We start from the raw sequence: 25,708 nt of genomic DNA on the forward strand, positions 1-25,708 counted from the left end.
AAAGGGGATTGGAAAGGAGTAGAGAGTGAAGTAGGAGATGAATACTTAAAAGTGGTGTCCTGGAACCAAGGGAAGAAAGTGTTTCAGGAAGTAGGGCTCAATAAATGGGGTCTCATGCTACTTGGACCAAGTAAGATGAAAACTAAGAATTGACCATCACACTTACCAACATGATTTCCCAGGCAAGAATACTGGAGTGGGTTGCTATTTTCTTCTCTAGGGGATCCTCCTGACCCAGGGATTGAACCCACAGCTCCTGCTGCATCTCCTGCATTGCAGGCAGATTCTTTATTACTATAGGGTATATAAATACTATATCTAGTTTACATGATATTAGTTACATTTGTGTATATATATGTGTGTGTATGTGTACATGTGTTTCATTAGAGATTTGTTTAGAGTTACTCTCAGGGGCTTTCCTGGTAGGTTAGTTGGTAAAAAAAATCTGCCTGGAATGCAGGAGACCCTGGTTCGATTCCTGGGTAGGGAAGATCCGCTGGAGAAGGGATAGGCTACCCACTCCAGTATTCTTGGGCTTCCTTTGTGGCTCAGTTGGTAAAAAATCTGCCCACAATGCATGAGACCTGGATTCAATCCCTGGGTTGGGTAGATCCCCTGGAGAAGGGAGCAGCTACCCACTCCAGTATTCTGGCCTGGAGATTTCTATGAACTGTATAGTCCATGGGGTTGCAAGGAGTCGGACACGACTGAGCGACTTTCACTTCACTTCACTTTACTTACAGTCACTCTACTTGATAGTACAACACTACAACAAATGGTTCTTATCTCTTCATAAATTCCTTTTAAAAACATTTATTGTTTTATAATTTAGAAGTGTCAGAAAACAAAAACATTATAGAGAAGAAAACATAGTCCATATCGCAGTGGCAGGATATAACCAAGTTTTCTTCTATGCAAATAGATGGGGTAGGGGTGGAAGACAGGCAGATAATAGGTAGATGAGTAGGTGTCTGAATTGTGTATAAATTATATGTTATATATTGAGATGCACTGTATAATAAACTTTTATATCTAATATTATGTCACAGTCTCGCATGATTAAAAGTATTTGTGTCCACACTATTTTATATAATTCTGTGATTCTTTATAACTAAAAAAGTATAAAAACATCGTATATATAAGCATATTTGATCTAACAAACATGACTTGGTAGTCTGCATTTTTCTCCTAGATCCTTACATAAGACAAACAGCATGAGGCTCCTCTGTCCATGTAATTCTTCAAGCAAGAATTATGGACTCGGTAGCCATTCCCTTCTCCAGAGGATCTTCCTAACCCAAGGATTGAATCTGGGTCTCATACACTGCAGACAGATTCTTTACCATCTGAGCCACCAGGGAAGCCCATACATATATATATAAATATATACACAAACCAGTAACTCAATATTTATCACTTTTTATACTGTGTTCATCCCACAAAGTTCTCATTCCTACCTCTGGAAAATTAGTGCCATATAACCAGAGACATAGCTAAGACATCACAGACTTCCCTAGGAGTTCATTCTGGTCGTCTCCAGGGTCTGTCACAAGTCTTTAAGCGTGAGACCCAATCAGTTGCAGGGACTGTTACTGCCACGCATTCCTGATACTTAGAACATGTCATCAGGCAGTGCTGGTTACCTAGAACTTGACTGCATTTGGCAATTGTTGATTCAGGGCAGTGGTGTTCACCCAAAGGTGATTTTGACCCCTAGGGCCATCTGGCAATGTCTAAAGGCAGTTTTGGTTGTCATGACTGGGAAAGGAGATACTATTGGCATTTAGTAGGTAGTAGCCAGGGATTCTGATAATATCCTCCTATGTAGTGCACAGCCCCCATAAGGAATTATCAGGCTCCAGTCATCAGTGGTGCTGAGGTTAAGAAAGCCTGAGTTGATCCTGTATGGCTGGCCCTGGGCAGGTTCAGAGGCATTAGACCTGGACACAGGCAGTAGGGCATCGGAGCATCCATCCTGGGCCTAACTAGGGATCACAAGGACTTGGTATCTAGAAACATAGCGTCTAGTAACAAAGAAAAAGAAATAATGGAAAGACAAAAATTAATGAAGTTCACACGATTTCTCTTCCTGTGTCAGCCTCTGGATTTTTCCCTTTCTGGATATTTGTATATAGAAAAAGCAAAGGATATACCTGCCATGGGCTTCCCTGGTGGTTCAGATGATAAGGAATCTCCTGCAATGCAGTAGACGTGGGTTCGATCCCTGGGTCAGGAAGATCCCCTGCAGGAGGGAATGGCAACCCACTCCAGTATTCTTGCCTGGGAAATCCCATGGACAGAGGAGCCTGGTGGGCTACAGTCCATGGGGTCACAAAGAGTGGGACACGATAGCAAATAACATACCTGGCACAGTGAGAAAAGAGCTCTTGTCCTAAAGCCAGGAGGGTCCAAGGTCTGGATGTGCTGCTGCCTTTGGGCTCATGCTCTCATTAAGGGCCTTCATTCGGGGCCCTTACAAGGACTTTATTCCTCTTTCCATCCTGCTACAAAGTGTTGTGGTCTTCTCCGGTAGCTCAGTCAGTAAAGAAACTTCCTGCAGTGCAGGAGACCTTGGTTCAATCCCTGGGTCAGAAAGATCCCCTGGAGAAGGGAATGGCAACCCACTCCAGTATCCTTGCCTGAAGAACCCCATAGACAGAGTAGCCTGGCAGGCTACAGTCCATGAGGTCGCAAGAGTCGGACACGACTTAGTGACTAAACTACCACCACCACAAAGTGTTGTATGGCAAGATTTGAGTTTAATTTTAAGAGATACTAGTTGAACCAATGTTATCAGAGGCATTCAGCATATTGATTTTTTTTTTTTTTTTGGTACATTAGATAAAGGAATATTTATTTCTAACAGAGGAAATGGCTGTGTTAACTACTATAATGGCTTCCCTCACCATTGAGAAGTTTGCTATTATTAGAGACCACTAATTATGACTTCCACTTCATACAACATAAGAAAGATATGAAATGTAAGTGTAGTTGAGTGGAGAGTGTGAAATTGAATGATGTCTTACTGCCATTGTAGAAATATATCTTGGGATTTCATGTGACTAGGTCTAGTCACAGCGGCCTGCAGAAGTTGAGAAGTAGTACAGCAGTTGAGTCTATCACAGGCACCATACTGCCCAAACTCCACAAAGTTCCAACATGAATAGGTCTTTTGAACTACAGTTCAGTTCAGTCGCTCAGTCGTGTCTGACTCTTTGCGACCCCATAAATCGCAGCACGCCAGGCCTCCCAGTCCATCACCAACTCCCGGAGTCTACCCAACTCATGTCCATCGAGTCGGTGATGCCATCCAGCCATCTCATCCTCTGTCGTCCCCTTCTCCTCCCGCCCCCAATCCTTCCCAGCATCAGGGTCTTTTCCAATGAGTCAACTCTTTGCACGAGGTGGCCAAAGTATTGGAGTTTCAGCTTCAACATCAGTCCTTCCAATGAACACCCAGGACTGATCTCCTTTAGCATGGACTGGTTGGATCTCCTTGCAGTCCAAGGGACTCTCAAGAGTCTTCTCCAACACCACAGTTCAAAAGCATCAATTCTTCAGCCATTCAATATCACGGTACCATTCAATATCATGGTAATCCAAGCTTATGCCCCAATCAGTAACGCTGAAGAAGCTGAAGTTGAATGGTTCTATGAAAACCTACAAGACCTTTTGAACTATAAGCATGATACTTGTATGTTGCATACCTCAGTTCCCTCATCTGTAAAATGGGCTTCACAATAAACCTCACAGGATTGTTCTGGAGAGAAAGTGTATTGCTATGTGTAAAGCACTTGGCACAGAACCACTCAAACATTTTTAGCCACTAGTTTGTTTTTGTAGTTATAGTTCCAGCTCTCAGACATCAGAGACTTTAAAAGAATAAATTGTTTCACATGAAGAAATAACCATAATACCACCTTATTTCTATTTTGTTTTTACCACTTATGTAATAAATGAAAGGCATTCGTACAAATAGTGGACCTCAGTCTTACTGGGAATGAAATACAATCACCAAAAGAAAGCTGATTATAGAATAGAGTGGTTTGAAGGTGTTACTCAAGCGAAACTTGTCCTCATGTCACTTTTTCACTGGATGAAAACCAGAGAAACTCTCTAGTTTTTCTCTAAAACAGTGTTCACAAACTTCTAGTGAGAAGCAGTTCTTTAATTTATACTTTAATTCGGCAGAATTTGATTAGATTGAAATTAACCAAATTCCAGAGAGACCTGTATACATAAATGATTTTGAAAATGTTATGATTCTAAACTGGACGTTTTGGGAGGCACAGATAAAGGCTAATAGTTTACATTTAGTATTTATTTAACTCTGGCATTCCAATGGAAAAAAAGGCAGCTAATTGGTATTGAATAATGGGATTTGTTTTTTTGTTTTTTTTAGATAATGTAATGAGTTAGTTAAAAGAGCTAACTTGTAATAGGTTTATTAAATTAAACAATAAAGTTTCATTTCTTGGAAACTACCCATTGTCAAAATCTTTATAGTTAACTTCATTTACAATGAAATTAAATGAACAAACTATTTCTCTAAAGCTAGACATGGAATTTCTCTTCATTGGAAGGAGTTAGAGATGTCCTGTCAGTAGATCTGGCTATGATCAGACCTCTTAATCCTGTTTTAATTGTGGGTTCTTTGCTACTTCTGATTTTATAGTTGTTATTTTGTGACTGACATTCAGACATTCATGGTAATTTTTAAAATATATAATTCTACATAAGCGTCCCTCAAAGTGACCTTAAGATGAGAGTCTCTAAACATAATTATAGAGAGGAAGGAACTACCGACCTAGGATGAGTTGATGGTTTCCAGGGCTATCTCATTTTCAAATTTTTCATTTAAACGCTGGGGCAGAGTTTCCCATTTCTGCAAGCTTGGGAGGAATGCAGAAGGGGGCCCTATACACTTGGTCATGTGGACAGCACTTTTCTATCCCTACTCTGGTATATTTGAAAACACTGTGGACCAAGTATGATTAAGTGTGTGTTTCTCTCTGGAGACCTGACCCCTGATTATGCCTTTGCCACCGTACTATATATATATATTTTTTTTTAAGAATGACTAGGCTTGTGGCTAGGTGTCATTTGTCACAGAGAACATGGATATTTCTGTGCATTATCATTTTTGTTTAATTTCCAAAACCAGATGCCAGCAAGTTATTGTGTCCAAAGAAGCAAGCTTAAGGCATGAGTTTCGACAAAGTGAAATTCAATTCAGTGATATCTATTAAGAATCACATCTTTAACCTTAAAATTAACATTTTTTTTCAGTTCTCTGTGTCCTATTGACAATCTTTATCAATAGGATTGCTTCCATGGTAAATGATATGTTTTAAATTATATAAGCCAAATATTCCCCCGAATTGTAGCATGTTTCTACACTAAGCTCTTGTTTCTTCATCTGTAAAATGAAGGTATTGAGATTACATTATCTCTAATGTTTATTCTAATACTTAAGATTACCTAGGTAATATCCAGTCTCTTTAATTGTTGAGCATATTCTACTGAATTTCCAAATACTTTTGGAATGTTTCAAATTGCCTTGACCAAAGATCCTCTCTGTTGACCATCACCAAATATTATTCCACAAAATTATCCCCTCCACTCCATCCATGTGATGGAGGCTCCTGCAGAGAGAAAAGACTGCCTTTGTCCACCGGCGGCAGGATTACAGCTGTTAAGCTGAGAACCAGTCATCTTGCCTTGCCAGTTGCATCTGTGTTTGACCATCTGAAAATGTAAACATTGATATTCATCTGCTTTCTCCTCCTTCATTCTTTTTGTGTACACTTCCAACAGAAAGGAGAACCTGACTGTTGTGCATTCTCCCTGGAAACAACTGAGCAACTTACCTTTGAGATCCCCTTGAATGATTCTGGTTCTGCTGGTCTTGGGGTGAGCTTGAAGGGGAACAAATCTCGAGAAACTGGAACAGACTTGGGGATTTTTATCAAGTCCATCATCCACGGAGGTGCTGCTTTTAAGGTAGGCATGAATGCTGTTTGTTCATCAGTGTAAAGATGCTTAGAAACATTAACTGTTCTGCTTGGGGACTGGATGAAGAAAGTTTCTGAAGGCTTGAAACCACTGAGGCTTTCTTGCCAGATTCAGGAAATGTATATGTGAACAGATCTGGGTAACAGTTTGTTTTCATACTTTATATTATTTTTATTACTGTTAGGATTCTTATGAATTTATAACCTAACAAAATTGAACCTAACAATACACAATTAGAGAAGCAAAACTGAAAGCTAGTCAATATCAAAGCAACAAATAAGAAACTCTACTCCTTGTGCTTGCAAGAATGAAAGCTCAGTGGAGCTGAGAGAAAGCATAAATTAAAGGTCGTTTATCACATTTAATACACTAGAAGATCCATGTTGCTGGGAATGCTTATTTGCCTTTGAACTTAGAGAAGCTTATAAATTTCCAGATAAAAAGAGAAGAATATGATTCTGCCCTTTCATACTGGGGTGGGCAACATGGACATAGCTGTTACCATAATTTAATGGTTAACTAGATTTGCCTGAGTTCAAATGCAACCTTACCACCATACACTCCAACTAGTGGCCTATTAATAATAATACCTAGCATATAGGGTTCTAAGGATTGAATAAAGTAATATACACAATGTGATCAATGCAGTTAAGTGATTGCAGAGAGAGGGAAAACAAGTTTGTGCTTATTGTCAGCAATCCTGACCATCATCTTTATCATCTCATGCCATGCTGTGAGACTTCCTGAGCTTAAATCCTGCCTTCATTGCTCTCACCCTCAGTGAATGCAAGCAAATCAGTTGTCTTTAATGTGCCTCAGTTTCTTCATGTATAAAATGAATAAAATTAGTAGCGCCTGACCCCTGGTGCTCTTTTGAGTACAAGAAGCGACGATGAGTATAAAATGCCTAGCACCATGCCTATGATAAACTTTGAATAAATGTTAGCCTTTTTAAAATCATCTTGATATTATTCACGTGTGCCCTCTCCCACTGAAAAGCCAGGAAGACATAATTAGAGTTTATAGGAAACCCCCTGGTCCTAGGATCCTGGCTTTCTTAAAGCATTTGTCTCCTCAAACTTATCATTTCACTTTTGCTTCAGACCTAGACACTGAGCTAGTGTCTTTTTCTTTGGAGAAGAAGAAATGCACTGGGGATAGACAACCCTTCAATGCACTCCTGGATCAGTTAGCTTCTGTTGCATAATAAGTAATGACAACATTTCAGTAACATACCTCTATAAGCCTTTATTTCCCCGATGGCTCTGCACAGTAACTAAAAGGGCTCTGATTAAGGCTGACCTGTCTCTATCACACCATAGATCTGCAGATTATTATATTATATTATAATAATATAATGTGTATTATAACTACACCTTGGGCTACCAGGCTAGTTGATGTCCAAGACCCGTGAAGCCTCCTTACTTCTGGGTTCCAAGCTGGCCTACTGTCACTTCTCACACATACTGGTGGCTAAAACAAGTCATATGACTGAATCCATGGTCAATCCAAGGGGTAGAAAAATACAGTCCACCCACAGTGAGCCTATGACAACGGTGTGGGTCTAGAGAAGTCAGTGAGGAATTGAGGCCATTCATCCAATCTATGCGGAGAAGGCAATGGCACCCCACTCCAGTACTCTTGCCTGGAAAATCCCATGGACAGAGGAGCCTGGTAGGCTGCAGTCCATGGGGTTGCTAAGAGTCAGACATGACTAAGCGACTTTACTTTCACTTTTCACTTTCATGCATTGGCGAAGGAAATGGCAACCCACTCCAGTGTTCTTGCCTAGAGAATCCCAGGGACGGGGGAGCCTGGTGGGCTGCCGTCTATGGGGTCGCACAGAGTCGGACACGACTGAAGCGACTTAGCAGCAGCAGCAGCAGCATCCAGTCTATGACTCTCTCCATCAGGCTCAGAAATGCAGAACTGGGAGCAGAAGAGTAGTTGTTGTTCAGTCACTCGGTCATGTCCAACTTTTTGCGACCACATGGACTGTAGCACACCAGGCTTCCCTGTCCTTCACCATCTCCCAGTTTGCTCAAACTCAGTGTCCATTGAGTTGGAGATGCCATCCAACAATCTCATTCTCTGTCGCCCCCTTCTCCTTCTGCCCTCAATCTTTCCCAACATCAGGATCTTTCCCCAATGAGTCAGCTCTTCGCATCAGGTGGCCAAAGTATTGCAGCTTTAGCTTCAGCTTCAGCATCAGTCCTTCCAGTGAATATTCAGGGTAGATTTCCTTTCAGATTGACCGATTTGATCTCCTTGCTTGCTGTCCAAGAGAATATTTAAGGATTCTTCTCCAGCACCACAGTTAGAAAGCATCAGTTTTTTAGCAGTCAGCCTTCTTTATGGAGCAGAAGGAAAATGATAATAATAATTACAGTAACATTATCAACTAACATTCATTCTGTTTTATGCTTAATATCTGTTGGACCATATAATAAGTATTTTAGGTGGATTCTCTAAATTTATTCTTCACATCCATACTGGATTATTATCGTACCATCTTGTCAAGGAGAAATTACAGTTCTCAGTGGTTAGTGCCTCTCCTTTGTTCACAAGGCCAGAAATCACTTAAACCAAGATGTGAACCTGGGCAGTTCAACTTCAGAGTCTGTGCTTTGCTGTCCTGTGATGAAGGCTCTTTGATCTCATCTTTTCATATTTCCAGAGATCAGGAGCTGTTGTCCTGGAGTTGTGTATATGATGTGTATCATCCTTAGCCAGGACATCTAAACGTGTGCTGTATTTAAGAATGAGTCTTGGTCATGTTTGTGGATACCAGCTTGGCATTATTCTTATTCCTCATGACACCTCTATTTACAGAATTTATTCCAAGTAAAATTGAAACTGAAATGAATTTTTGGAAATTAAAAGCAAACATCTTAGCTTTTTTATGGGCAATAACTTCAGCTCAAGCAGATATTGGAGAGCAGGTTTAATATGTATATCCATGTTTGCGTAAGTGAGCATCTCCTTACCTAAGCAATTTCTAACAGGCCTGTTTCTTGCAGGAAGATTTCGCTTTCCATTTATGTAAATTTCTTTCCTGACACTGGTCTGCTGAGTCAGACAATCACACCATTAAAAACTACTGGACAGCGTATTTATAGCTGATCTTAAATAGTAAGAGGTATCCATCATGAATTTAGCCTTATTGTGAATGTTTAGTATCCATTTGTCTTGTTTACTTTCTGCAGTGCAGAGGGTGGAGGCCTAAAGCTTTGCTCACAAGAAATCTGATTAACCAGGAAAGAGGAAACTATTTTTCTCTTCTCCTTCTGCTGTTTCAATAATCCACTGTTGCTCCTCAGAAAATTGCCACCTGTTCTGTGATTCAGGATTAGGTCTTAGAAAAATTGTTTGGAGACTTTGTTCCCATCTCTGTTCAGAAGATACACGTGTATCAGACTGCTCTGTCCCTGAGGCAGAGAGGAGATAAGCATGGGGAACATCCACTTTAGCATCTGGCCCAAAGTTTTTTTTAGGTGAAATCAACAAAATAATCTTTCTGCCAGAGCACACTCTTTTTCCCCTGGCCCTTCCTACCACTAATTGGTTCTCAAGGTGCTTTCCCCTTTAGGGAAGGTGGATTTTTCAAAACGAAACTACTTTCAAAAGTAGAACCAAATTCTTCCTGTGGCTTCTCTGTGCTGGATTCTCCTAGGGATTTCCGTTGGTGTAAACAAAGATAGGCTACTTCTAACCAAATGTAAAACCTCTGGATAACTGTGACTATAATTACGGTCCTTCTTTTTTTTCCTTAACTTTTTGTTTTGTTTTATCCTAGATGGCGCTAGTTGTAAAGAACCCACCTGCTAATGCAGGAGCATAAGAGACGTGGGTTCAATCCCTGGTTGGGGAAGAACCCCTGGAGAAGGGCATGGCAACCCACTCCAGTATCCTTGCCTGGAGAATCCCATGGACAGAGGAGCATGGTGGGCTACAATCCATAGGGTCACAGAGTCGAACACAACTGAAGTGACTTAGTACACAGCACAATAGCTGGTTAACAATGTGACGGTTTCAGGTGACCTGCAAAGGGGCTCAGCCTACATATACAAGAGCCTCTTTCTTTTTACCCCCTCACCTCTCTGGCTGTTGCTTTCTGTCATTCCATCTCTCATTTGTATCATTTCTAAGAGACATGTAGTCTGTGGAGTCACTTGTAGACCCCTCGGAAGCATCCTTTTGAGCTATACTTTTCAACATATAGCCAAAGTGACCACTGACCATAACAGCCAAATACAGCTTAGAGTGTTGCTACTGAACTGCTTAAACAGTGAAAGTGTGAAAGTGAAAATGTTAGGCGCTCAGTCATGTCTGACTCTTTTGTGACCCCATGGACTATAGCCCACCAAGTTCCTCTATCCATGGAAGTTTCAAGGCAAGAATACTGAAGCGGGTAGCCATTCCCTTCTCCAAGGGATCTTCCTGACCCAGGGATCGAAGCCAGGTCGCCTGCATTGCAGGCAGATTTTTTACCATCTGAGCCACCAGTAACATGCCTTAAATGTTCAAAATTCAATTTTAGTTTCTATCATTTTTCCTGGACATTTGCCCCTGAAGTGTAGTATAATTGCTTCCAGAGCCAAATTTATACTAGATACAACTTTGCATGTTGTATGTTTTATATAAACATACATTTATACATACATACATACATATATAGTATACATACATCTCATGAATTGATAACTATGAGTGGAATGCAATTAGGATTTCATGAGGATGCTTTTCTAAAATTTCATTCTTGTGACTGGAACTTGAATATGGTGTTGTTATTACTGGTAAATGAAACAAAATATTATCTATCTTGTACAGTTAGAAAAATTAATAACTTGAGAAAAAGACTCTCCCAAAATCTACATAAAAATGAGCTTTTCCTTTTTCCAAAGAAGCATACATAAAGTCTGGATGATCGGTTTGAAGATCTCACATACATTCATCCTCATTTGCTAAACATTTTGAATTCAGAGATGAGTTTTCTTTTCCTTTGCTTTTGATATACTCTGTTAACTGAATTTTTTTTTTTTAGAGAAAATGCATTTTTAAGTCTATTAAATTGGGCTATACTAACTTAATCTGCTTGTTTTCTTCTTTTTCTATCTTAAAAATGAATTACTTTTAGAAAATATATAACTAGAATGGTGATATTTTTAAAAATTCATGTAGAATATTAAAATCCTTTATTAGGAAGAATAAAAATTCCATACAGTCTGTTCTATCAATACTAATTATGAAAGATTTCTTTTTATGTGAATATACTCACTTTGGAAGTGTAATGTGTTCTATTGAAACTTTGAAACAATAATGCAAAAATTAAAATTTAAAGGCAGCTTTTGCTAAGGGAAAAATGTCATGTATCAGGTAGATTATTTAAGGGCTCTTAAAGAGAACGAATTTAAGAATACATGTTATTCTCTAGAAAATTAATTAGCCAGGTTTGTGCTTAATAAATACTACTTGATGATGATGAAATTAAATGAAAGAAAAATGCCTGACATAGCTAATTGCAAATGCATGCACTCAGAATATGAAATAGACATAATTTTAAGTAATTTGATTCTTGTGTGGTTAGGAAGTCTAGAGTACAACCTCTGCAGAGGTTGCCTGATGCAGAATTGCAAGATCTATACCATTTCATAATAGGTTAAAAAACTTAACTAATACAAGCAATCCCTCTATTTTAAAACGACTTAATTATGAATTTTGGGAGATAATATGCACAGTTCTAGAATTTATGGGAATACAATGTTTGATCCTGAATATCCATGTCTCTTTGTAATGGGGAATGTTGCTTGAATAACATCTAACCTACTTAAAAGGAGTCCGGTAAGAGTTCCTAGCAGGAGTAATTTCCACCTCCATTTCTGCTTGTATCTATAAATCATGTGGTGGATCTATAATTAATGAATTCAAAGGAAGATAAAAGGGACAGCATTTTAAGGGACACGAATGTTAAATGATTTCTTCAGCTATCCATTTTTCTTAAAATTGATAGTGTTTTCTACTGGAAGAGAATTGTTAAGATCATTACCTATAGTCATGTCTTCCAGGTTTTTACCTCTTACCAAAAACACCATACAATCTGGGTGTAAACAGCTTCATTGCAAATGCTCAACTGTTAGAAGCCAAACTCCAATATTTCATACTCACCGCAAAAATGTGATATTCTATGAACAACTAAAAACAGGAACTTTGCCTGGAAAAATTCACCAGCACTATAAGAACTCTGCTTTAAAAAATAAAACAAGTAATTTGAACATGAAAAAAGAATTATCAACTATGTTATGCCATATATTTTAAATAAATTTCCTTTTTTAGAAAGAAAAGCCTATAATGTTAATACATGTTAATTAATATACTCAGGCTTATCATTTATGGGTTTTCTGCAGTAGTAACTATTTTATAGAGATATAACATTACTTTAAAATTTTCATAATGCTAGTATCAATCATTGTTTTTCTTGCTAAGTTTTATCATTTTCAGATATTTATTTTATTTATGGAAATGCAAATACATTTGTATCACGCTGGATAAACTTTTAGAACTCTAGGTCTTTTTGATGTATACTTTGAACTCCATTATTGTCTTCAAAGGCTTAAAAATATATGTTTGTAGACCTAATCAAAAATGAAATTATCTACAAAAGTTGGTATAACATGATCATGTTACTTTGACTCTGAAAATAGTATCTTTTACCTGAAAACCTATATTTACCTATATTTTGAGTATTTATAAGAGATATTGAGTTCATAATGTGGTCAGAGTTTTGGTCTAAGCATTCTGCTCCGGGTCCATTTTTTTAAGAAGGCAGATTTTTAGCAATCTTAGCACAAGCAAGAACAGAGCTTTTTTCTTCTTCAAGTGAATAAATAAGATCCTTTTGTTAAGTTGAAAAGGCTTCTGAGATTCTAATCTAGTTAGGCATTCATGCAGAATCTTCTTGATTCATACAACCCATGCACCTTAATAAGCTTCTATTATCCAATTTTCTAGACCAAACTAAACTGAAAACAGAAAATCAGGAAGAAGATGGGAAGGGATAGAGAAGAAGCTGAAAGGACAAGAAACAGAAAAAATGTAAAACAAGCACAGAGTGCTGTTGCTGCAAAGTAGACCAAGGAATACTAGTGATGACTCTTCAGTCAGTGCTTCTGAAACGTCGTGCTAAGGAAACTGTAAAATTTACTCATGACTACAGTGAAGGCTGTAAATTGCAATATGTTTATTTATATCCCATATGTTTCCAGTAGGTCTTTAAAAGGAAAGAATTATAATACATTATATCAAAATTGTTTAGATTATATATACTCTGAGGCTCTAAAAATACTCTTCAGTTATCTTTAATTAAAAAAAGAAAAGTGTCACATGCCACAGAGGCTGAATAAATGGTACATTGCTGGAACTTCACTCATTTGCTACATAAAATGGAGTGAGGCTCTGCATTCAAATGTTCTTCTGAGGAATTTGCAGGGGAGGAAGTGGTCTCCCCATCCTATTCCTCTGCCATCTTAGGACCGCCCCTGAGTGAGGCTCTTAAGATAATAACTGAATTAGATTAACTTAAAATTTTGCAACAGCTAAATAAGAGGATAGTGAGCCAGTACACAGACAGTAACCAAGCTTCACTTTTAGAATTATAAAGTTTCTCTGAGCATGTGCCAGTATATCCAAGCGAGCCTGGGCTCAGGAATTGCTCATAATTACAGTTTTTATATTATTGAATTTGTCCATTGGTGAAACTTACACCAGCTCAAAGCACCTGAATGAAAGATGTTTCTAGTGATTCCATTTAGCAAGGATTTCTACAACATCTACAGCTACCATAAGTTATACAATATGTAATAGAATGGATACAGAAAACGGAAAGACTCATTCCATAGTGCAGGAAGCTGGTAACATAATAAATACATAAACAACTCAAATACAGTAAGGACTGTGGTAGACCTTCTGTCAAAGAATGTTCAAACTACCGCACAATTACACTCATTTCACATGCTAGCAAGGTAATGCTCAAAATCTTCCAAGGCAGGCTTTAATAGTTCTTGAACAAAGAAATTCCAGATGTTCAAGCTGGATTTAGCAAAGGCAGAAAAGCCAGAGATCAAATTGCTAATATCCATTAGATCATGGAAAAAGCAAGAGAATTCCAGAGAAACATCTATTTCTGCTTCATTGACTATGCTAAAGTTTTTGACTGTGTGGATCACCACAAACTGTAAAATGCTTCAAGAGATGGGAATACCAGACCACCTTACCTGCCTCCTGAGAAACCTGTATGCAGGTCAAGAAGCAACAGTTAGAACCGGACATGGATCAACAGACTGGTTCAAAATCAGGAAAGAAGTAGTTCAAGACTGTATATCATCACCCTGCTTATTTAACTTATATGCAGAGTACATCATGTGAAATGCAAGGCTGGGTGAATCACAAGCTGGAATCAAGATTGCTGGAAGAAATATCAATAACCTCAGATATGCAGATGACACCACCCTATGGCAGAAAGCTTAGAGGAACTAAAGAGCCTCTTGATGAAAGTGAAAGAGGAGAGTGAAAAAGCTGGCTTAAAACTCAACATTTAAAATACAAAGATCATGGTATCTGGTCCCATCACTTGATGGCAAATAGATGGGGGAACAATGGAAACAGTGACAGACTTTATTTTCTTGGGCTCCAAAATCACTGCATATGGTGACTGCAGCCATGAAATTAAAATACGCTGACTCCTTGCAAGAAAAGCTATGACAAACCTTGACAGCGTACTATAAAGCAGAGATGTTACTTTACCGACAAAGATCCACATAGTCAAAACTATGATTTGTCCTGTAGTCATGTATGGATATGAGAGTTGGACCAAAAAGAAGGCTGAGCACTGAAGAATTGATGCGTTTGAACTTGGAGAAGACTCTTAAGAGTTCCTTGGACTGCTAGGAGATCAAACCAGTCAGTCCTAAAGGAAATCAACCCTGAATATTCATTGGAAGGACTGATGCTGAAAATGAAGCTCCAATACTTTGGCCACCTGATGTGAAGAGCCAACTCATTGGAAAAGACCCTGATGCTGGGAAAGATTGAAGTCAGGAGGAAAAGGGGGTGACAGAGGATGAGATGGTTGGATGGCATCACCAACTCAATGGACATGAATTTGGGCAACTTTGGGAAATGGTGAAGGACAGGGAAACCTGGCATGCTGCAGTCCATGGAATCACAAAGAGTTGGACACAACTGAGGAACTAAACAACAACAACAAATGGTAGACAAATATAAAAGTAATCATAGGTGTTGAGATGGAGCAGTTCTGCCTGAAGGGAAGAAAATGGAAGGCAGTTACTGAGCCTCATTTTGAAGGATCGATATTGTACCAGTGAGCAGGAATGCAATGGGCATTTTGGAGTAAAGGAAAAGTATGGACCACATCGCCACAGTGTGTACACCAGAGTGCAATGTATTGTGTCTGGAAAATAGAGCTCTTATTTTTGAAGAATGGTGCCATTTGTATTGGTTGAAATTGTGTTAGGACAGGTGAAGTAAAACATTGACTAATGTACATAGGTGCCCTTCAAGACAAGAGTTCGCATGCTTCTGGTCTTACCAACTTTGTTCCTTTTCTTTACTTTAAAAACTATACTTCAAAATCTTGATTTATTCTTTTCCTTTCATTGTTATTGTCTGAAAATGAAATTAAATTATTCCAGTCTGGAATACAAGGCTCTTTCTAGGTTGGATTTTTTTTTCCCCAAAAAATACAGTAAGCAGATGTTATCATGGAGTTTTAGGATCTTAAGAAATATTTGTTCAGGACAAATATTTTTCCTTTTCCTCAGTCAGGTGCCATCTTGCCTGGAGTCCCACTCTACTCCAAGGAAATAACTGTTGTGTAGCCTGAAGTCAGGGTTTGGGATTTGGGCCCTGAGTGTTGATGTCCCTGAAGGCTTTACCAAGGACCCCATTAGAATCAGGCAGAGGAAGGAGTCAACATCTGGTCATGATTAATCCTCTCAACACCCTGGCCTTAGGCCGCAGCCAGCTGCCCCTGGGTTAGACAGCCCACTTCTTCATGCTTGACTCATGTTTTTCAGAGACTCATTCTGTGCCATGACTTTTCTCTTCCCTCGGCGTTCATTAGAACTTTAGAGGTAAAGGGACCTACAAAAAATTGGCCACAAGAGGTGTATTAAGGGTTGCACTGTCACAGCTAATCATAGCAGAGGCACAGCAGGGACTAAACTACAAGGCCACTGGACCACCAGAAATCACGGATATGCCTCAGAGGGCACATGCAACATCCTAAAAAGTACATGAGTGCTGTCCATTACAAAGAATTGTCTGGTCCAAATGTACAGCTGTGGAGGAACCATCATGTAAATATTTATTTTTAAGAGCTGACAATCCATTGCTTTTATTAGATTCTCATAGGAGTCTAAGAAGAGCCCATAAAGGTCAAGAATCACTAGCAAAGTGGTTGGAAATATGGACTTCAGAGTAACCCAGACCTAGTTCATATTTGCTTTTGGACATGTGACTTATAACAATGCACTTAACTCGCCTGATCCTTGGTTTCTCCTTTTCTAAAAGGGGAGCTACAGTCCCTAGTGTATAGAGTAGTTATAAGTATTAAATTGTCTAGTGCATACAGACAAAGGGTTTAGCAAAAGAACTGCACAAAGGAGGAACTCATTAAATAATTATATTCATTAATCACTGTAGTGAAAGAAAGTGCAAGTGAAGTCGCTCAGTCGTGTCTGACTCTTCGCGACCCATGGACTGTAGCCTGCACCAGGCTTCTCCGTCCATGGGATTTTCCAGGCAAGAATACTGGAGTGGGTTGCCATTTCCTCCTCCAGGGGATCTTCCCGACCCAGGGATCAAACCTAGGTCTCCCGCATTGCAGGCAGATGCTTTACCCTCTGAGCCACCAAGGAAGCCTTTCTCAATCACTGTAGTACCTTTAATCATCTCTAGAAGCAACATAGCACAATGGAAACGTATCTGACTCAGACACTGGCTGTGACAGTATTCTTTAACAGTCACTTAATTTCCCTGAGCCTCCATTATTATATCTCTAAGTGGAGTGTGGTGCTTGTATCATAGGTTTGTTTTGAGAAATGAGAGCATATGCAAATTATTTGCACAAGGACTGCCCTGTATTAGGTGTTCAATAAAAAGAGATATGGACTTCCTAGGTGGCACTAGTGGTAAAGACCCTGTGTGCTAATACAGGAGACATAAGAGGCACAGGTTCAATCCCCATGTCAGGAAGATCCCCTGGAGTAGGAAATGGCAATCTACTCCAGTACTCTTGCCTGGAGAATCCCATGGACAGAGGAGCCTGGTAGGCTACAGTCGATAGGGTAGCTATGAGTCAGACACGACTGAAGCGATTTAGCACAGCGTAGCACAGAAAGGTGGAGAAGGCAATGGCACCCCACTCCAGTACTCTTGCCTGGAAAATCCCATGGACGGAGGAGCCTGGTAGGCTGCAGTCCATGGGGTCGCTAAGAGTCGGACACGACTGAGCGACTTCACTTTCACTTTTCCCTTTCATGCACTGGAGAAGGAAATGGCAACCCACTCCAGTATTCTTGCCTGGAGAATCCCAGGGACGGCAGAGCCTGGTGAGCTGCCGTCTATGGGGTCGCACAGAGTCGGACACGACTGAAGCGACTTAGCATAGCATAGCATAGCATACACATGGATACACACACACCGCGTGCGTGTGTGTGTGTGTGTGATGTGTGTGTGTATACCTAAATAGGTAAACAGTCCCCCACCCCTTCTGTCTCCACATCTTCTATAGTCTGACTCTGGCTTTCATATAAGGTTCTCTTCCAGGAGACATTTGGTGTCATATTGTTCTCTCTGGATTTGAAAGTCTTTTTTCTTGAAGCATGATCCCTTTAGGGACTAGTCATTGTCATCTATTAGAACACAGAATGGGTAGTGAATAGGGAGTGCTAAGAAGTCAGGACTTGGACTATTTAATCCAGCTCTGACTTTAACTAGCTGAGCAAGTTTGAATCTATGTGGAAGTACCTTCTCTTTAGAAGAGGAATTCAATAAATGGTTTCTTATCCTCTGTGTGCATCACATTATTTATCTATAAACGGAAGCAGTTGGACAAGATAATCTCTAAGGAGCCTTCCAGTTCTTAATTCTAAGATAATCTACTCAATGTTAGAACAATGTGATGCTTAGTGGCACCACCATTAATGAAATTACCCATCATTTATCTTATAAAGGGAAAGCAAAAACCAATAGCAACGGGCCAGCTAAGCCTTAAAAGCAGAGTATGTGGATTTTTATCACACCCACAGTTCTGCAGTGATGCTTGCGATGAATGTGAATGTCTTAAAAAAAAAAAAAAGTTGCCCTGGAGTGACCTGACCTGCCTTATTGTTTGGACTTGGATATAACAAACACGTTCTACTTTAGTGTAGTTTTGTATGCTTGAGACTCGGAACATAGCTGAAAATAAAAGTCTGTACTTAATACTTGTTGGTAAGAGATTATTCTACAAAAAAACATTTTTCTTCCATCTCCTTATCTCTTATTTACTTCTTCACTCAGACCTTGCCTAATACTCCACAGAGAAGGTTCACAGGAGGTTACCAGGTGGCTCTCACTCAGATTTCATTCCCTCAATTCTACAAGTACCCATTAAGTTTCAATCTTTATCTTTCTTCTTCCTGTCATAGAGGATGAGGTGTCCTGCCAAGACTAAGCGTCTACAGGTCCAGCACTCAACCTCATTTCCTGTTCACAGGGCTAGGATACTGATTCAACTTTTGTGCTTCCTCCCCATCTTCAAAAACCACACATCTGTTTCCAGTCCTCCCCAAAACATTTTTAGTGACTGTCCCAACTGCCTGTGAAAGGTCCATCCCAGGAGTCCTGCTTCCATTAAATGCCACAATAGAAGAGCATAATTCCTAGAGTAAAGTGTCTCACTTCACTTGTACACAGCCATTAAAGTGGCTTCCATTTGACCCCATTTCATGTAGCCTTAATTGTATCCTTTACGTGCCTCACTCACCATTAGATAACAGAAATGAAGTGATTTCTTTTGTGTTTGGCCTTTCCTGTAAATCTCATTTCCAGATTTGCTCCAAATTATGGGAAAGATTAAGTGGAGTGGGAAAACAAGAGGAAGGCAGAAGACATTAGGCTCTGTTGAGGCAGTGCAGTCAAGTTTTACCGCTTGATTTTACTCCTTTCTCAATTGAGAGGGTGTGGCCTCCACCATCCACGGGCTGACACCCTCTGCAACAGGAGGCATGGGCAGTGCGTCCCCACAAGGACATCCGTGCCCCAGAACAGCTCTCGTCACTCTCCCCCTTTCCCCAGCTGTCAGCCCAGGAACTACCTCTGACCATCTGCTGCAGCATTAGTCAAAGTTCATCAGCTTGTCCACAGGATTTCTCTCCCAAATCTGTATGGCTGCCCTATTGTTTATTATATGTCTGGTTTTCTCATTTCTTAGGAAAGTTCTTTTTTCATTTTACATTTCATTCTGTTCCTTTGAACATGGATCCCAGATACATCTAACTGCAAACCTTGAATACTCCCCTCCACCTGTTTTAGTGTGTACAACTGTAGTTTAGAGATGAATAGCCAAGGAAGCCCTAGTACAGAAACTGAGAAGAACCAAGGTTCATGAAAACTGAACTTAGGTCAGTTTATCTCTGACTCTCTTTTGTGACCTGCAGCACCTGACATCACTTTCCTGCCTCAGTTTCCTTATTTGTAAAATGTGAGTAAAAGCATTAATCTGTCTAGCTTCTTGAGTTCTATAAGAACTATAGATAGTTCATGGAAGAATTACCATGCTCACCTAGCCGAAATATCTGCTAAATGTATTAGCAGCAGCACCAGCATCATGACATTCCTAAAATTGCATCTGTGCCTCACAACAAGAAATTGCTACCCTAGAAACAGGTATAACCCATGTCCCTAATCAGACTGTCAGTATTTAAGCATATTTTCTCCCAGACTGTCTGTTGGGGGAGAGAAGTGTACTGTGATCCCCAGAAGTTCTTTTGTAGATAGAGATTGTGTCCCAGTTTGTTCAGCTACCACCATCGACTCCAGGGACATTTCTAGCTGAAGATGACTAGTGCCTAGAGGTGATTTAGACTAGAATCTGGGCCACTTATCCACATGCCAGAGTTCCCAGTTCTCTGTGGTATGCGGTGTTTCTTCCTGAAGGTGCTGGGTGAAAGTGCTTATAGTCAGAGACTCCTCACAAAAGGCTTGGCAGTCCCCTTTGTCAAGACTTTCCTCCAGAAGACATGGTAGCAGATTGGACCTGCATTACACACTTCTGCGTTCTTTTGCAGACTAGCAACTTTTTGTTGCGTTAGAGAAAATAACATGAGCATTTTTTTTTTCACGGCACTATTCAATAGAGCTAGCTATGAGATCCATTACTGTTGTCAAGCACGCGACATTTAAGCATGGTGTCTCTCTGTGCCTGAAAATGCAAGCAATATGGCCACTGTCTTTTGCTTCTAAACCCCCTTTCCTTGAGTCAGCAACATGATGGCTTCCAGAGCAAATGGCAGAATCAGGTTAGCCTAGCACACTTGCCAAAGGTTTAGGTAAGAGATATTATACAAATGTCTAAGTTATTGTAGTTCTGGACTCTAAGATTTCTAAAAGTCACTTTCACACATTTCATTATTATTAATATTTGTGACTATTTGATAAAATCCAGAACCTTTTTCTGCTGTAGAAAATAAATCATCCCTAATAGCTGAATTTTTTTTCTTTATTTTAAACTTGAACTTTTGCCTGACAGTCACATGTCATCACCATGCTTTTCTCTGCTTAATACTGTTTTTCTTACCTCCACCCTAGGATGGCCGTCTGCGGATGAATGACCAGCTGATTGCGGTTAATGGGGAATCTCTTCTGGGAAAGTCCAACCACGAAGCTATGGAAACACTTAGACGATCCATGTCCATGGAAGGAAACATCCGAGGGATGATCCAATTGGTGATTCTGAGGAGGCCAGAGAGACCAGTGGAGGTGATGCAAATTGTTATTTCCCTGTGCAAACTGCCCAAATGGCCACCAGAAAATTCACACTTCCATCACTAGTATGGTAGCTAGGCTCATACTGGTTTCTGAAATTAGAAAAATATGCGCCTAGAGGTGCTCTGATGGGATTATGTGGCAGATAGGTGGTTATATATTTTAGGTATAGCTAGAAGGTATAAAAATGTACATATAAATTAAGTCATTTATCCAGTGTAACAGGTCCATAATTTCTGGTTTTTCCCCAGAAATTCCTAGAGCTCTGGACTTTATGAATTACACTTTATTCATATTAGGAACATTAAAACATATAACATGCTTATATACTTTTTGGATGATGTGCTATCATTGTCCTTACCTTATTAAGTTCCTAATAAGATGTCTATAATGCTCACTGTGGAGATCATTATGATGCAATTTGCTCTCTATATTCTTCCCTACAATGTGTGCTTGGGTAATACAAATCTGGGGCTTCCCTTGTGGCTCAGTGGTAAGAATCTGCCTGCCAATGCAGGAGCCATGGGTTCAGTCCCTGGTTTGGGAAGATCCCATGGAGAAGAACATGGCAACCCACTCCAGTATTCTTGCCAGGAAAATTCCTTGGACAGGGAAGCCTAGTGGGCTACAGTCCATGGGGTCTCAAAAGAGGTACGACTTAGCAACTAAACAACAACAACAAATACAGATCTTAACTAATTTAAAATTTGATTAAACAAACTTCTTGCTTCATATTATTAAATATACTTTAATTAAATATTTTTGAAATTTATTATTATTATTATTTCTTTATGGAGTTTTTTATGTAAGAAATATTTTTATGTATACATGAAGTATAAACAAAGTATTATTGAATGCTGATATTGCTAAATATTTCACTTACATGCAATTATATTTATATAATTATTATATTTTGCAATTATATATTATAGCAATTATATTTATCATAAAGTATTCCTAAAACATTATTTTTGCTAATATATAGGCAATAGTTATTAAATTCTCTTACAAATTAATTTAAGAAAAGATAAATAAGTTGATAATAGTTAAAGAGTTGAGAAAAACATCAGAAAATCACATATATATTCTCTAAGGACAAACAATGTTTGTGTGATATAATAATACAAGAAGTTAAAATAGAATCCTAATAAAACACTGATAGTTTTAATAATAAATTCAACTTAAAAATTGTTAAAGATTTTCAGATTAAGAACAGAAGGTAGTTGGGACTCATAGTGGTTAAATTTGGGGCTCTAGAGTTTTAGATTGACTTAAAAATCCCATGTTGGTCACTTGCTGGCTATGCAAAGACATACATAATTGAATGCTCAGGACTTGTAAATAGCAATACTGTTGTCTGCCTTATCCTTTCATATATCTTCATTTACCAGCACCTAGTAGAAAGCTGGGCTTCCCTGGTTGCTTCCCTGGTGACTCAGATGGTAAAAAATCTGCCTACAATGCAGGAGACCCAGGATCAATCCCTGGGTCAGGAAGATCCCCTTGAGAAGGAAATGGCAACCCACTCCAGTATTCTTTCCTGGAGAATTCCATGGACAGAAGAGCCTGCCGGGCTGCAGTCCATGGGGTCACAAAGAGTTGGACAGGAATGAACGACTAACACTTTCACTTTCAGTAGACAGTTATTATACATTGTGTAATAAATGAATAAAAATTTCATATAAGGCCTGCTGCTGCTGCTGCTAAGTCACTTCAGTCATGCCCGACTCTTCAAGACCCCATGGACTGCAGCCCACCAGGCTCCTCCATCCATGGGATTTTCCAGGCAAGAGTACTAGAGTGGGTTGCCATTGCTTTCTCCGCATATAAGGCCTACTTCATCTGAAAGGATAAGCTGAAGTAAACTTAGCTGTATCTTCTATGTTAGTCACTCAGTCATGTCCAGCTCTTTGTGACCCCATGGACTGTAGCCCCTTCAGGCTCCTCTGTCCATGGGATTTTCCGGGCCAGAATACTGGAGTGGGTTGCCATTTCCTTCTCCAGGCTACATCTTACCTTGTTAACATTATCGGCTATTGAAAAGGAGGAACTGTACCTTTTGACTCTTCTATACATAACCTTATAAGTGTTAAATAAATGTAAATTGGCAATTACTGAAGACTATATATAATGAGCCAACTCATTTTCAACATTTGTGTCTGCTTAAGTGACATAGAGGTTTCCATGAATATTTAATGGATTTTACTTATGTACACAGTCATAAAACCCTTATCTCTTGCTTCCTGCTATGAGAGAATCAGCTCCTTTTTAGTTGAATTTTCATTCTTACTCTGGAGCCCTAGACCTCCATGGAACCCAGTTGTTGGAGGCAGGTACAAAGTATGGTCTGTGGGCCCCTGAGTCACCCCTTCCATGCATCTGTGTTTTAAATCTCCCTTACGATGTCTTGGAGCACAGATTTCACAACTAATAGAAAAGTCGGAAATACACTGGTCAGGATTTCCATATCTGTGCAGAAGTAAAAGATAGCAAATGAAAAAAAGAAAGAGAGAAATGAACACTGCTAAAAGAGTTCCCTCCCCACTTTTCATCTTCCGTAGTTTCCTGTCTTTCTCTCCAGTATACGAATGCCTAGTGGATAAGTGCTCGTTGTTTTGACGCATCCAGTTAAGACACTTTATTATTTGCGTCCTCCTTTACCACAGGTATTTTCATTTTAATTCTCATGCTCTGGGCTGGGCCGACAATTATTCCATCAGAAGCAAGTACTAAGCCTTCAGTTTGTCGCCCATCTTCAGGAGTGTCCTGTTGATATGGTTCACTAGGAAATCGATCAGGAATAAGAAATGGGACAAAAAGCAATTTTTATGAGGACATTTAAACAAGATTTGTTTTTGGTTTCCCTAATATTTACATGCTTTCCATGGGGGATGAGCAGGCACTTGGCTCTCTCAGCTAGTGAGAATCTCTGTGGTACCCATGAAGATTAAAGAGTATTATTTTTTTTCATATAATGACAGCCGCCTAATGTACAGCTAATCTTTATTAAATTAAAAAAAAAAAAAAGCTGTAGCTATTTGATCTCCCAAATCTGTTTTACTGTGTCAAAGCATATGTTGTGTGCTCATGTGTTTGGAAGATTGTCCTCTGGAGCAGCAGTCACCCTCAGGTATGATAAAAAAAAAAAGAATCAGTAACTTAGAAAAAGGCCTCAGCACTGCTCATATATTCAGGGAAATCAATTAGTTAGGTTTGGAAAGAACACCAAAATGGTTACTTGAACATGATATTGATATTTGAAAAAAAAAAAAAGAAGATGCTACTTAAGAAAAGTCAAAATATATATTCTTTGGGGTATTTTCCCACATTACCCAGATGTACAAGATACGTAAACAGTTTTGATGAGAACCTCGTGAAGAATACATAATGAGCCCTTGATTGAATCAAAATCGTTTTAAACAGAAACATGTTTTTCAAAGGATGAGCTTGAGGTTCAATTGTAATTCTATTTGAGCCTAGAGACTTGGTATTAAAAAATGGGTTATGACCTGTTTTTTCTTTTTCCTTCCCCCAAACATTTCCCTCCCCTGAGTTGTAAGCTCAGCTTGGTAGAAGCAGAATATGTTTAAAAATCCATTATATTTTTTATTGGCTGGGACACTAATGGAAGGCTCCTCGACAGCTCTATTTTACAGGCTGAATACTTTAATTAGGCTGGTTACTGATCAGTTGTTGGGATATTGATTGTGTCATTTATCAAAGAGCCAGGAAAGCAGAAAAAAATTTTTTTGTTGTTGTTCTTGTTGTTAAAGGTAGGGCCTACCTCACCTACCTGCCAGGGCTCCAGCTTAAATTTAGGAGTAGTTTGCACCAGGTTTGGTTGACTAGTGGTACAGGGGCAAAGGGCACCCCTGGGGTGTGGAAAAAGTGTTATAAACCTTGACAAAAAGCAAAGCAGCTGAAAACATCTTAATTATGAAGAATGTATGCCTTGAATGCTGTGAATATTTTGTTTAACTAGCAGGCTACGGAGTTATTGTAACTAAAAGAGAGGAGTATAAACCAAATGCATTGTTTGGGTCAAATGCTCTTTTTCAGAAGGAAAGAGCTTTGGAGATCAATTTTATGTTTCTGTTTGGGGCATGTTCCTCTATTAGTTCAACACGTTATATGAACCCGAGCAAAACCCAGTTCTCTGTGCCTTGTTCCTCTTGAATAGCAGTTAAAACTCCCTGCAGTCAGCCCCTTCTAATGCCTCGGGGGCACCTGGGGCACATGCCGTATGGAGGTGTTATTATGAAGACAGCAGTTTTAAAGAAACTGAATTTGTTTACAGACTGTCAAAACATAGGGGGGAAATATGGTAAAAGAGAAAACTCTCATGAGAACCACTGTCTGGCATTGTCACAGAAATTTGTTATAGTTTCTGGCCGAAAAGCCCCGTGTCTGCAGTGGGGCTCTCCTGTGGCTTTTCAGTGGTAAACCTGTCTGGGTTCTGACTTGTCCTAAAGCATATGCACTTAGTCGCCAAGCGGGGGAGAGAGAGAGAGGGGAACCATCTGGTTGGCAGAGAAACACCCTTGGCATGAACTGTATTCTTATGTTGACATTACCACAAGCTGCACTCCCAGATGGAAGAAAATGTGAAAGAAGACAGTTGTAAGTGGCCGGAAAGAATCATAAAGTT

At 39.4% G+C, this 25,708-nt stretch overlaps 1 protein-coding gene across 14 annotated transcripts in view; it reads left to right on the forward strand.

The window, feature by feature from the left end:
* PARD3B (par-3 family cell polarity regulator beta) overlaps positions 1-25,708 on the forward strand; it is a 1,110,743-nt gene that overhangs the window by 645,196 nt on the left and 439,839 nt on the right. For 13 of the 14 annotated variants that reach the window (XR_014078966.1, XR_014078967.1, XM_081577736.1 and 10 more), the window contains 2 exons: positions 5,818-6,003; positions 20,884-21,054. Coding sequence is in view for 12 of the 14 variants with exons in the window: in XM_081577736.1 (XP_081433862.1) it covers positions 5,818-6,003; positions 20,884-21,054 (357 nt within the window). In the remaining 2 variants the exon portion in view is untranslated. The remainder of the gene's footprint in view (positions 1-5,817; positions 6,004-20,883; positions 21,055-25,708) is intronic. The other variant, XM_081577740.1, reaches the window with a different exon arrangement.

The sequence above is a fragment of the Giraffa tippelskirchi genome, chromosome 3, assembly GCF_054371585.1.
Source record: "Giraffa tippelskirchi isolate mGirTip1 chromosome 3, T2T-mGirTip1v1.2.pri, whole genome shotgun sequence".
In the NCBI taxonomy this organism is placed as follows: domain Eukaryota; kingdom Metazoa; phylum Chordata; class Mammalia; order Artiodactyla; family Giraffidae; genus Giraffa; species Giraffa tippelskirchi.